We start from the raw sequence: 13,812 nt of genomic DNA, 5'->3' as shown, positions 1-13,812 counted from the left end.
GCTCACTGATACATTTTTAAAAACGGCTCTTGACAGGTATTCTGGAAATTTAAGCAGTTTTCAATGGGTCCTTATCAGTCATATTGCTGGGGAAGAAAGTCCTTTCAACTTCTTCCTTTCTTTCTTAAAATTTTTTGGCTGCTCCATGTGGCCTGTGAGACCTGAGTTCCCAGATCAGGGATCAAACCTACACGCCCTGCATTGGAAGTGCAGCATCCTGATCACTGGACTGCCAGAGAAATCCCATTTTTAAACAAAAACTGTAGTTGAGTTATGATGTCACGTTCGTTTCAGGTATAATGCACAGGGATTCAGTTTTACGTGTGTGTGTGTGTGTGTGTGTGTATAAAGCACAGGGATTCAGTTTTACGTGTGTGTGTGTGTGTATGGCTCAGAGGGTAAAGAATCTGCCTGCAATGCGGAAGACCTGGGTTCGATTCCTGGGTCGGGAAGATCCCCTGGAGAAGGACACGGCAATCCACTCCAGCACTCTTCCCTGGAAAATCCCACGGATGGAGGAGCCTGATAGGCTACAGTCCATGAGGCCGCACAGGGTCAGACACGACTGAGCAACTGACACTTTCACTTTCTTCGTAAATATATATTATATTTCTGTTCTTTTCCAGATTCTCTTCCCTTGTAAGTTACCGCAACTCGCTCTTTAACAATGTGCAGCATCTAAACATCCCTCCTGACCCAGAAGCAGGAACCAGCGGCCTGAGGGCCAGTCCTGAACCCACAAGCAGGTGACTTCAGCGGCTTATGCCCCTCAAGGGGCTGACATGAGGCCCAGGCAAGGCAACACACGAATGGCGCTTAATGCAGGAACTGGCTCTGCTAAGCATAATGTAAGGACTGTCTGTTGTTATTATGTGAAAAAGCTACAGTCACAGCGCACATCTTACCCAATGGTCCCAGAACCCCGGGCCCCTGGCCATCCTGGCCCAAGGCACCAGGCAGTCACCCACCCCCTGGGCTCACACGGACAAGGAGACACCAGCTGCGCACTTCTGCTGGACAGCAGGCCTGGCTGCGCGCACAGGAGGGGCCCGAGTCCAGAGCAGATGCTGGCGGGCGCTGACCTGAGAAACCACATCCAAGTCTGAGCGAACACTGTCCTCATGCCGCCACGAACGACGACAAACGCACACCGGCGAGCGTGGCTGCAGATTCTGTGCTTGTTACGGCGGACAGTCGTCATTTGCCCCCACGGCCATCTGAAGCCAGTAGTCCCGATTATTAAAGATCACGAAGTTGTACAAATGTTCTCCTCCTTTCTGAAAACCGTGCTCACTTTCTCTCCAGGACACAGGGCTGTCTGCAAAGCCTTGAACAGACAGCGTCACCCACGGGGCCAACTTTGGTTCATCAAAGTAGCGACTGAAAAAGACAGACACTTTTTAATAAACAGGGAGACTTAGGGACATTTATCTTCCTTTTTACTTATTCAGGATAAGTGGCATTTCTGATGCTCCTATGAAGCTTCCACCTAAGCTTTTATTCATAAAAATTAGAAGACAGAAATTCACCTCCTGGGGCGATGCTGTGAATTCAGTAAAGGTTCATCGCTGTGCAATGCACACGCCAAACTCCAGCGGCTCCTACCCTTACTGTGGGAGAGCATATACGGTTCAAAGAATGAAAAGCATCTCCACAAACTGTGTTAAGCACCCTTCCCCCCTTAAGAGTCCTGCTTTCGGGGGTTCTGTGGACTGAAACGCCACAGAATATCAGGTTTCTCTTTTAAAACGTTTGAAACGTCAACCTTCTTACTGAGGAAAATCAAAGCACAAAGCAATAAATGTGAAAAAGGGATGCTGGATTTAAAAAGGAAAAGCCTCAACAGTTACAGTTTATGTGACAGCTCCTGGAATGGAAACTCAGTGCTGCTTTACACCACACAGCTCGGGGCATGGCACTGTCGTCCAGGGACTCACGGATGTTAGGGCTAGGCTGGATCTTAGCTGTGATGTGGATTCAGAGGTGGTCAACTCCTTTTCCCACTCATTTCGAAAAGTGAAGCCTTTTGCAGAACTCCAGCATGTAAAACAGACCAGCATGTGATCTGTGGAGCTCCGCTGTTTCCTTAAGTGATCCTGTAACTCTGACTGCGCTGAAACGGTCTGGGAGAGGCAGGGCAAGGAGAGCCAGCAGTCTGTTCTCAAGAAGCACAGTTCAGCTCTTCTCCTCCCGAAAGGACAAGGATGCAGCAACATCACCAGGGATAACTAATTACGTCACGCACGGTGATGGCGCTACTGCATGGGAACCCAAGCAAGAGGGGAAAAAGGACACGTGTGCCGGAGGACTGCGGGACCTGCGTCCCGAGCGCTGCCCCCAGAACATCACGGAGGTGCAGACGCCAAGACAGACGAAAGGCGTTCTCACCACAGCTGTCCCAACAGGACACATATCCGCTCCGGGAGGATGAAACCAGTGATGGTGCCCAAGGACGCCTGGGCCACCACCGCGCTTGGCTGAGGACAGCAGTAGGTTGATACGAAATTATAAGGCTCATTATTTCTGTAAGAAGAAAAAAAGAAAGAAGACGCCTTTATATCCACCACTCCATCACTTTCAGAGTACTAAACCCATTAGAAATGAGAAGCCAGCCCCAGCCCGCCAGGACCTGGGAGTCCCCTCGTACGCACAGGTCTGCGTGACCGAAGACAGCGCCCAGCCAGTCGAAGAGCTCGTGGGCGCTGCAGGCTGCCTCCGGCTCGCCCTCAAGCAGGCCGCTCTGCAGCACGGGGCACCGCAGGTCCCGCGTCGTGCTCAGCGCTATTTTCGGCTGATGCTCCTGAATTCCGTAACCGGAAAAGTATGACATCATGGATCTTTCTGCACCTTCAGACACACCAAATACGGCCGCTTGAAGAGTGTGAACGCGCTCAGCGAGTCCCTGAGCCCACCCTGTTCCCGCCTGAGGGTTTCGGGAAGCAGGGACGGTAAGGTCAGACCAGGGGGCGCTGTACAAAGCTTTACTCAAAGTAAAACCGTTTCAGTTGCTTCCAGCTCCTAGAGCCAAAGTTATGTCAACATTCGTCTTCCTGGAAAATCCGAATGGTTTCAGATTCAACCCACACTACTCTCATCATCCGCTCCACTAAGCAACTTTCGAGCTAGTAAGTAAAACCTGAAGCTTTGCTTATGCTTCAATAAAATTAGTGAGCTCTACACACACAGAGAAAGGAGCGCCTCTGCGCACTCTGGAACCGGGAGACACAAGAGGAGCCGAGGGGCAGAACCTCAGTCCAGCTTGCCTTCGATACCCAGTAAGATCCAGTGGGTCCTGAAGGATTTTCCGGTGGCTTTGGAAGACGGAAACAGCGACCCCCTGGAGCATGGGGCAGGCTTGCGAACAGTCCAGCGTGTTAGAAAGAATACCTCCCTCCCGCTTCCCTCCCTCCAGGGCAGAGATCAGCAGGCTCACTGCCCAGGATAAAAGGTCTGCACTCCTGAGGCTCCAGGCTGCCCTTCTGAACAGCCGCCCCCTGCCTGCACCAGCGGTCTGAGAGGCCCCCTGCAAGAACCAGGACCTGGTGAGCTGGTGCAAATGCTGATGCTCTGGCCGCTGTGACTGCTGGGAGTGATTCGGTCCTCTGCTTCTGACCCTGGGGATCTCGCATCTCCTGCCAGTGCCCAAGAGATGGCGCAGGCTAACTGCATAGCTTGCAAGTAGGGCAAAAACCTCAGACCTTTCACAGGTCTCAACAAGCCCCTAAAATTCCTAGGAGTCTTAGAACACACAGCTCGCCAGAACCCAACACACAGGAGGCCTTGCATAGACTCCAGGCCACTGAGATGCCAGCCTCTCGGCCCTGGGGCCACACCACACACACAGAAGCTGTACTGAGGTGTTGCAGACCCAGGGTTCACGCAGGCAACCCTGCTGGACCTGGGGACCATGGCCTTCCCAGGAAGAGCAGACAGAGGGGCCTACTTCCAAAACGGACCCAGGGCTTTCCTCTCCTCCGAGAGAGAGAACCACACCACGGTAACTATGATGCTCTGATTCCTTATAATCTTGGTTTGGGCCAAAGATAACACTTCACAAAGGAGTGAGGTGCACGGTGGTTGTAAACAGATCAGAATCTATGGTGAACAATGTATTGTTTCAATCAAGTAGAAGTTACAGCAAATTTAATCTGACATTTAACAACACACCTGATTATGACCCTGCAATGTAGAAGAAGCAGTTTGTGTACATCACTAGAATTGTTACTTTAAAACATTCCAGCCAAGGCTGCTGGAGCTGAGCTGGAGGGAGGAAGGAGAGAAACGGGGAAGGTCAGCTGCTAGGGGACCATCCTCGAGAGCTCTGGACGGACACGTAACCCGGGGAGACGGAGGCAGACGGCTGCACGGCTGGACGACCCTGAACCACACGGATGCTAGAGGGACCACACAGCTTCCTTAACCAAGCTTACAGGCTCCCTGCTGTCCCAAAGCAGAGTGTCCCTACCAAACCTTTGGTTAGTTCGAAATGGCACAAAGCGAAGAGGCAATCACCTAAGACACAGCTTGCTAACAGATGCGTGAAATACATCAAGACAAAGCACAGATGCTTACAGACCCAGTTCAAAGCTCTGACGGCGTGAGGATAGGATGCTGAGTGCAGTTCTGGCGGGGGGGGAGCCTGGGGGTGCCCTCTCCCTCCTGGGGTGCCCACCACCTCCATGGAAGTTCGCTGCAAGACACATGCTAAGCACTACTTTCACTTTTTTTGGTAAAACTTAAGCAACAGTAACGGTTTTTCCTGCTGGCTCAGACAGTAGAGAATCTTCAATGAGGGAGGCTTAGGTTCAATCCCTGGGTCAGGAAGATTCCCTGGAGAAGGCAATGGCTACCCAGTCCAGTATTCTGGCCTGGAGAATCCTATGGAAAGAGGAGCCTGGCGGGCTATGGTCTGTGGGTGGCAAGGAAGAGGCGGACACCTATATCCATGTAGGCACGCAGCATCCCTGACCAGTAGGCTGAATCACCATGCCATCCTCACTACACCCCTGCAGCTAACAACTAGATTTCAACACCACTGAATCGTTATTACACAGTTTATTTTTCATACCTGTTTGATGCCATGCCAAAAGAAAATCAAACTTCAATGGCTTCTTTTCTTTGAAGGCCCAAGATACTCTTTTATACTTCTTAGAGTCCAGGTTAGAGGATAAATCCATCAGGTCAATGGAAACAACTTTAAAAAATGGAGAGGAATTAATAGTTCATGCACACACACACAGCTTGCACCGTGCAATACATGCTGGATTAAAAACATCAGGAGATTTGGAAAATTCATGGATGAAAAGAGTCACTTTGTCCTCCTTGCCCTCCCTTTGGTTTACCAAATCAAAACTCTGCTTTTGATGGGCATTTCAGGACTTGAGCTAATCACAACAGGGGTTTAAAATTCACACTTTTCCCAAAGACCAAGGGCAGAGATGAACTCTAATCAAGCCGTGCAGGGGGCAGCCGTGACCACCGACGTGCAAGCAGACAGTGAGCAGAGCCACACCTCCTCAGTCACGGGTGACTTCTACCGGAATCGTAACACTTGGGAAAATTAAAGGGAATTCTTTGCTAAGACCAAGTTGGAGCAGATACAAATTTGTATATGTAGACTGGGTAAACAAGGTCTACTGTCGAGCACAGGCAACTACAGTTGATATCCTGTGATAAGCCATCGTGGAAAAGAATACGAAACACAGTGCATATTCAGGTATAACTGAGTCTCTCTAACACAACGCTGCACATCAACCACACTTCAACACAAAACTTAAAAACTGAAGAACAAGTTGGGTTCGTTACTTCGAACCTGTGACCCGAAACACAGGCATCTAACAGACCAGGCCCCCGCCTACGACCTTTATGAGATGCGGTCGAATCTCACAGTCGTATGCGGTCGTGTGAGACCCTCTCTGATAAGGAATTTTAAAGACGAGGCAAAGCCACACTGCTTCTGCACAAAGAGAACAGAAGCAGTTCAAGCAGGAAAACTCAAGCTGCTACAGAAGGCACCACCTTTTAGAAACTGACGGAGAGAGCACCATACTTACTGAATCTCATGGTTTTCCTGCCAGAATACTGAGACGGACGGCCCTGAAGTCCAGTTTCTTCATACGTGTCTTTATCCAGGGATAAAATTAATTTCCCTATAAATCAAATAATAATTCCCATGAAGAGACATTAAACACATAATGCGTTCTCATGTTTTTGGTGTTAAAAAATAAAATAAAATATAAATATAATATGTTTTCAAAGAGAAAGCAAGGCAAATTGAGCAGTTAAATACCAGTGCACACAAAGATCTTTTTATAATACAAGTGTATTATTTATCCACATATATCTTACTTATAAACAAGAGTATTATTTATAAGTACATGTACAAAGACATTCTTTATTATAGTGAAACTAGAAATTATCTTTTTATTAAAGAAAGAATAAACAAATTATGGTACACTTCTTTGGGATATTTTCAAGACTTTAAAAATAGTAAATTAAAACTGTATGCACCAATATGGAAAGATGTCTGGGATACAGACCTTGGGGAAAAAAAGGTAATTGAGAAACAATAGAGTGTGACATAATATATGTTTTGTTTAAAAAAAGGAACAACCTGTATGTGTGATTTTAAATTCATAGAATGTGTCTAGAAGAATAAAATACCTACCTGCTAATAAGAGTGCAGGGAATGAGTTTGAGGCGAGCTGGATGAAAGGGTGGACCGTCATTTTACTCACACCTGTATGATTTTGACTTTTTCTTTTTTACAGTATGCATTTCCTTAAGAATGAAGGAAAAACGAGTGTGCTTACCATTTGGGAGCAGGGCAACAGTATTATCCTCATCAATATTTGTGTTGTATGTCAGCGCATAGCACGAACCTGAAAGACAGCCCAGAGGAGAAATTCAGAAAAAAAAAATCTCACCTGCAAAGTTAGTGGATTAGTTTGACATGATAACCAATCCTCTGGGTTATGGGTCCTGCTCACTCAATAACCCTAAACCAGCCAAAGCGAAGGTGGAGGACACGCAAGGCCAGGCACCGTTCGTCCAGGTCCCCACCCAGGGCCTGTCTGTGCAAGCCGACTACCACGGCACGGCAAACGCCTGCAGCTGTGCGGACGCTGCAGACAGGCCCAGGGAGCAAGGGCAGGGGACGCACACACCAGTCAGGCCGAGTTCCAGGTGAGACTCAAACCTGCCAAGAGCTTGTGTGACGTCAAGAGAGCTGCTCAGGCTCCCTGAGCCTCAATTTCCTCACCTGTAAAATGGGGCTGCAGGCCCATCTCACAGTGTTGTTGCTGGGTGACGTCGAGTCACGCAGGTAAAAGTGCCTGCCGTGCCCGGGCCCCCATCGTTAGCAATTAGAGCATCAAGCTTTTCTTTCTGGCTGCACCATGTCTTTTGTGTCCATCTAGTTCCCCGAGCAAGGATTGAACCCAGGCCCTGGGCAGTGAAAGCCTGGAGTCCTAACCACCGGACCGCCAGGGAAGTCCTCAGCTCAAAACCAACGAAAGGAATCAGGTCGCTGAGACCGACGACAAGAGGCCAGTGGCTCCTGTGCAGCGATGCCTGCAGTGAGGGCGGATCCTTAAAGACGCTGGAACGGTTTCAAACGAGTGGCTCCCAGGAAGCAACTGGAACAAGTCAACCCAGCAGACACAGATGGGATGAGGGCCATAGGGTCCAAGCGGAAGAGGCTGGGCCCCCGTCAGCACCTGGCCGTGTAGACGGCAGTGTGGCCGCATCAGGAGACCAGCATGCTGAGACGGCTGTTGTGGGCATGCGCAGAGCACAGCAGATCTTGCGGCCATGCCCGACGGCACTGCATCTGGACATGGGGCCGGAAAGCTTTTCCTCTGCACGAGCCTGGTGTGGCAACACCCCCAGGGGACGCGTGTGGACCCGTGGAATCAGAAACCAAACCTGAGGATGCACAGGGCAGGCTGAGCTACTGAGGGGCAGAGGGCGGGCTGCACACGCCTGGCCTCGCAGACGCGCTCCGTCCGTGTGATTCGAACAAGGCAGGAGCCCTGGAAGTGTGATGTGGACTCCCTGGCCTTCCGCATCCCACCATGTTCACAGACACTACGCGGTTTCTCTTACCTTTCGTGACAAAAGAATTGATGAATTCGTGTGTGATTAACTCATAAAGAGGTAAATCCTTCACAAAGTAATAGGGTCCGAATTCCATGACCAGATCTTTCAGTTCTTTTGATAGTATCCCACATTCAGGAATCAGAAATGAAACCTATTGGAATATACAACATAAAAACCTTAATTTTATATTAATAATAGAAGCATGGTTGAATTACAGTATTATATTAGTTTCATGTATATAGCATGTGAGTCAGCATTTTTGCAAATTATACTCCATTATAGGTTTCAACAAGTTTTATTTTCATGCAGATCAACACCCGGGATTTAGTGGTGATACAACATAATTAATGAAAGGTCAGGGCGAGGCCGGGATGAAAGGTCAGGGCGAGGTCAGGATGAAAGGTCAGGCGTGCTGAGGCATGCCCGGGCATGCCCCGGCAGAGAGTGCTGCAGACACACCCCGGAGACAGGCCGGCAACCAAGCCGACCAATCAGGAGCCGACACGAAGCCCTCGCCGTCCAATCAGGAACCGACACGGAGCCCTTGAACACCAATCACCGCTGAGCCCGCGTTTTCTTCCTTATATGGGAGCCCCGGCCCGGGCTATAAAACCCCTTCCCCACCCCTCACACCTCGCAGACTCCACAGACTCCCTTTACCCACAGACTCCCTTTACCCGCAGACTCCCTTTGCTTCGCAGACCCCCGCTCCCCTGCTTACCCGCCCCCGGGAGTTCTGCCCGAGAGCGACGGCCCAATAAAAGGCCCTGTTCAACGGTCCATAGGGGTGGTCCCGTCTTCCCGCGGCGTTTCTTACAATTAAGGCTACTAACGATTCCTCCACAACCTTCAGCAAAAGTCTGAAATTAATTTACTAATCTCAGGAAAAGAGAAATCCAACAAGTTAAGTTTTCCATTTCTGAATTCAAGTGCACAGTATAGGAAAATTGAATGAAAAAGATAATTTGAATGGGAAACTCTTGCTTGCGTTTTATCTTTTGAAAATAAGCAATATATTTGATGTCCTGTTCCTGTCACTGCATTAATTAATTTTTAGGGAAATACAGTAGTAAAGAATCTGCCTGCCAATGCAAGAGACCTAGGTTTGATCCCTGGGTCAGGAAGATCCCCTGGAAAAGGAAATGGCAACCTACTCCAGTATTCTTGCCTGGGAAATCCCATGGACAGAGGAGCCTGGTGGGTTACAGTCCGTGGGGCGGCAAAAAGTCATGACTTAGGGACTCAAAAAGTACAAGTGAATATCCCCAGATCTGTGTATCCTGGTACCTGGCTGGAATCAGAGGAACTGTCCCTTAGGGCGTAAGGAATTTAGGGATACTGGTTATTAAGAGGCCACATGGAAGCAGAAGTCAGCTTGGTGTTCCCACTGTCTCGACAGAAAAGCTCTGCACGTGGGCTGGGGAGGACACGGTACACCTCCCAGACGGCTGTCTGTCAAGAGCTATCCATCCAGAGCAGAGACGTTCAACCCGACAGGCTTCAATTGGTGCCCGGCTGCCCCACACGTTGAAAAAGGCCACTCTCCCAAAGCGGGGACACTAACCGGGGTCGCCACTTGTGTCCGAGACACTGGCCAGTGAGGCCGAGCTGAGATTAGGCTGATCAGCTTAAAAGTGTGCGAGGCTTCACGCGCTTCCATTTTAAGGTCTAGTCTGGAGTCCTTCCCACTTGCACGGGTCCGTGAAGCCTTCCCAGCAGACACTGCCCGGGAGTCAGGGGGCTTCTCCTCCCCTCAGCAGGTCCAGTAACCATCCCCACTGACGCCTCAGCCGCGAAAAGGGCCCCGGGGCGGGCGACACTTCCAGGGAACACCAGCAAACATCGCTGTGGGCAAGGCCGCCGAGGCGAATTTCTACCAAAAGCTGCACAAATGCCGCCCTGGCGCTCTGGATGGACAAGGCGGAGAGCAGCGGGCAGAAGAAAGAGCTTTTCAGGGATCAAACTAGCGCCCGTAAGCGGTTTAGAGGAGCAAGCAGCTCCCGGGCGGAACTGGGCTGGCCGCTCCGGAGAGGCGCGCGGGTGCAAGAACCCAGCAGCAGGGAAAGAGGGCGGCCGCCCCGCCCCGTCCTGGCCCCGCCCCCGTCTCCCGGCCCCGCCCCCGAGACGCAGCACGCCTGGGGCGGGGCCAGGCCACAGTAAAAGACCAGAGCCCCCGTGAACCCTGCCCCGCCCTCCGACGGCGGGGCACCGCCCTGCACCGGTGCACCCTGGGACTTGTGCTCCTGAAGCGAGCCAACACAGGAGCCTGGAGCCACGGAGAGACTACAGCTCCCAGCATGCCGAGCGAGGGCCCCGCCCCTCCGCGCGACGAGGGCGGGCCCCCGGAGCAGAGCCCGGCTCTCCCCCAGCCTCCCGCGCCCGCGGGAGGGAGGGTCCGCGGATACCCCAGGGCCAGGACTCACCCTGTAATTGTAATAGTGCGTCTCCACGAGATGCCGGTGGCGCGACTTGTCATGGCCGAAGTTGGACTTCTCACAGACCAGCAGGTGCCGGGGCACCTCTCGCAGCCGGCGCAGCGTGGCCATGCTCTCCCCGCGCAGACCCTCCACGCTCCGCTCGCCCCGCCCCTTCCCTCGCCCCGCGGGCGTGCGCAGTGCCGGCAGGGTGCACGTGCGGAGGCTGCCCGGGTAGGGGCGGGGCTAGCGCCGGGGCGGGGCTAGCGCTGGGGGCGGGGCTAGGCATCCGGAACCTCAGCCGAAGCTCTCTGACGGATAAAGGAAAGGCGCCCTGCCCGGAATGAATTCCCTGGCCAGACTCCCTCCTCTGGGCCCCAGGTTGCCCCTTCCCAAACTGTCAAGGAGGTTTGTGTCTAATACCTTCAATAGGACTCCTCAAGACTTCTTCAAAACCACTTTTAAGATCCTTTTAAAAATATCCTTTTGGGGAATTCTCTAGCCATCCAGGGGTTAGTATTCAGTGCTGGAGCCAGGGTTCAATCCCTGGTTGGGGAAATGAAGATCCCACAAGCCGGCGCAACCAAAAAAGAAAAAAGAATGAAAAATAGCCTTTTGGAACCGCTTTTAATAATTTGTTGCTATTGGAAGTTATAGTGATAATTCGTTTTTCCACCTAATCTTTCTGACCAACTGTAAGTACTATACTACACACTTCACAAACTGGAATCTGCACAGCCCAATTCTATGCAGAGGGGATGCAAAGCAACAGAATATTTGTGGTACAGCGTTCTGGAGCATCAATTTTACTAAAAGATGGAAGAAGAGAAGTTAAATAATTTAGAAGATGCATGGATGCATGAGTACTCAGTCGTGTCCAACTCTTTTGCGACCCCATGGTCTGTAGCCTGCCAGGCTCCTCTGTCTGTGGGATTTCCCAGTCAAGAATACTGGAGTAGGTAGCCATTGCTTTCTCCAGGGGATCTTCCTGACCCAGGGATCGAACGCACATCTCTTGAATTGTAGGCGGATTCTTTACCACTAAGCCACCTGGAAAGCCCAATTTAGAAGATAAGTATGTGTAAGTCTGGGCTTCCCAAGTGGTGCTAGTGGTAAGGAATCCACCTAGCAATGCAGGAGACACAAGAGATGAGGGTTAGATCCCCTAAAGGAGGAAATGGCAACTCACGCCAGTCACATGTGTAAATCTCATCCAAAACTAAGGCTGGACAGTTCTTCACCCTTACTCCTGTGCCTCAAATGTCAGATTATCTCTGCAAAGATTCTAAGGGACACCAATTTTCCATTACTTTAAATAGGAAGAATGATATAGGAATAGCAAGTTGATCAAAAAACTCCCAATTTCCAAAATCACAACAAGGCACTTAGATACAACTTACAAATACCGTATTAGCATGTAAAATGCTTAAGGCATTGCTTCATGGGCACCACACAATTCAGTAGCTGTGGCCTCTCTTAGACCTGCAGCGTCAGAGGTGGACCTCTCCTAGGTTGGTATTCCAAAGCTCTGCAAAGTGACTGTTGCGATTCTGATGGTCCACCAGTAATGTGTGAAAGCAACATGAAGCTTTTCTAACAAGCCCTTTAGGTGAAAATGTTGTATTAACTTTTGAAGGCTCAGTGTAACTCCTATGCGTGTAAACTTCAGCTTTTCTCTACAATACTTCATCAAAATGGCTCTGTCGCCCCTCCGCGCTGTCTCCAGTCCACAACCACTGCTGGCCGCCTTTCTCTCTGGTCATGGCAAATGCCAGCCTCCCGACTGCCTTGCCCTCCTACAGTCAGCATCCAGATGATCTCTTGAATATATGAGTAACATGACATATATCTAGGGCCCAGCCTCTACACCTGTCTGCACCCCACACCGATTAACAATAAAGAGACGTTTCTTTATGAATGCTGGGTTCTGGGCACATAATAAATACGTGTGAATGACTCTCCAACCAGTTACTGCCCCGGGAGGACAATGGGCATACTCCGTTCACCTTTCCAGCTCTCGCACCATTCAAGCACACGGTAGCTGCCCCATAAATACGTTTGTTTAACAAATACTTCTTACCCATATTTCCATACCAGATCCTAACATTCCATCAAGAGTCAAAATACTAATGACTTGGATAAATGAACTTGCACGTGAACAGAGGACTGGCCCGGGGGAGGGCCTGGTCCAGTTTAAGGTGGGTTTGCAGCAGACAGCAGGTGGTCAGCCCAAAGGCCTCGCTCCCTGTCTGCTCTCCAGCTCGTGAGGAGAGCAGAGGAGCCACCGCCCTCCTGTTGGGCCTGGATCAGGCTCCTCCTGAAGCTGGGGCTCTAGCCTTCGTGTGCTTCAGGCCTGTAGGGCACAGCCCCTTGGGCTGGACAGGGCTCTGTCCAGGCTCAGCGATTCCAGCACTCTGGACAGCTCCATTTCCCTCCAGGTGTCGGGGTGGAGTTTGGGATCAGGACCCTGTCCGTGTGTGCAGAGGACTCGGGGGCCTGCAGACAAGCTGACTCACACGGAGCTCTGAAGAGCGCTGCCCACCGTGACTGGTGGTCTCATCTCTCCCACGCCTGAACTGTCGAGAGACACAGGGTCTCCAACCCGAGGCCCCAACCTGAGCCTGGGAGGCTGCAGAGCCCGAGGTTTAGGGCACAAGCTCACGGGCCGGGGAAGGATGCAGCCGCGGGTGGGTGGGCTGAGGGCGGGGGCTTCCCGTGGACGATGCAGCCCTCCAGCGGGGCTGTCCTGTGGCCCAGGAGCCCAGGTGGTCATCACTCGGTCAGGCTCAGGCCATCAGTGAGTCCTGGGCCGTCCCCACGCACAGCCCATGCACAGCACTGACCCAGCCTGCCGGCCACTGTGACTGGGGGACGGGGGTGTCTCCTGTGGCTTTTGTTGGTCTGAGAAAGTGCATGTCCCTTCACTTTTGAAGGATGATTTCACTGGATTCTAAGTTGAAGAGATCCCATGCACAGCACTGACCCAGCCTGCCGGCCATTGTGGCTGGGGGAGGGCGTGTCTCCTGTGGCTTTTGTTGGTCTGAGAAAGTGCATGTCCCTTCACTTTTGAAGGATAATTTCACTGGATTCTAAGTTGAAGAGATTTTTCAGTTTTGCTTGCATGATTTGTGAGACATCAGGTGAAATTTTATCCCTGTCCCTGTAGGGGTAAGGTGTTTGTTTCCTCCGCTTTCTTCAAGCGTTTCTTTGTCCTTGATTTTTGGCAGTTAGAATACAACATGTTTTAGTGTAGGATTTTTTTTAGTTTTTTTTTTTGTATTGGCCTGCACAGCGCTCT

At 51.0% G+C, this 13,812-nt stretch overlaps 1 protein-coding gene across 3 annotated transcripts; it reads right to left on the bottom strand.

The window, feature by feature from the left end:
• Positions 1-812: 812 nt before the first annotated feature.
• Positions 813-10,646, bottom strand: RPP40 (ribonuclease P/MRP subunit p40). Of its 3 annotated transcripts, XM_068960951.1 has the most exons (8): positions 10,524-10,646; positions 8,107-8,251; positions 6,813-6,881; positions 6,054-6,149; positions 5,069-5,194; positions 2,652-2,847; positions 2,389-2,523; positions 813-1,380 (listed from the first exon to the last, which is right to left on the bottom strand). In XM_068960951.1, the coding sequence occupies exons 1-8, from the start codon at positions 10,644-10,646 to the stop codon at positions 1,182-1,184; spliced, it is 1,089 nt and encodes a 362-aa protein (XP_068817052.1). In that variant the 3' UTR covers positions 813-1,181. The 3 variants fall into 3 exon arrangements, with proteins under 3 accessions (XP_068817052.1, XP_068817054.1, XP_068817053.1); XM_068960953.1 differs by lacking the exon at positions 5,069-5,194 and having other exon boundaries at positions 2,652-2,841; positions 6,045-6,149; XM_068960952.1 differs by lacking the exon at positions 6,813-6,881.
• Positions 10,647-13,812: the final 3,166 nt, after the last annotated feature.

Source organism: Capricornis sumatraensis, chromosome 22 (genome assembly GCF_032405125.1).
Source record: "Capricornis sumatraensis isolate serow.1 chromosome 22, serow.2, whole genome shotgun sequence".
Lineage (NCBI taxonomy): Eukaryota > Metazoa > Chordata > Mammalia > Artiodactyla > Bovidae > Capricornis > Capricornis sumatraensis.
The sequence above is the reverse complement of the archived record's forward strand: the minus strand, read 5'-3'. Positions and strand labels throughout refer to the sequence as shown.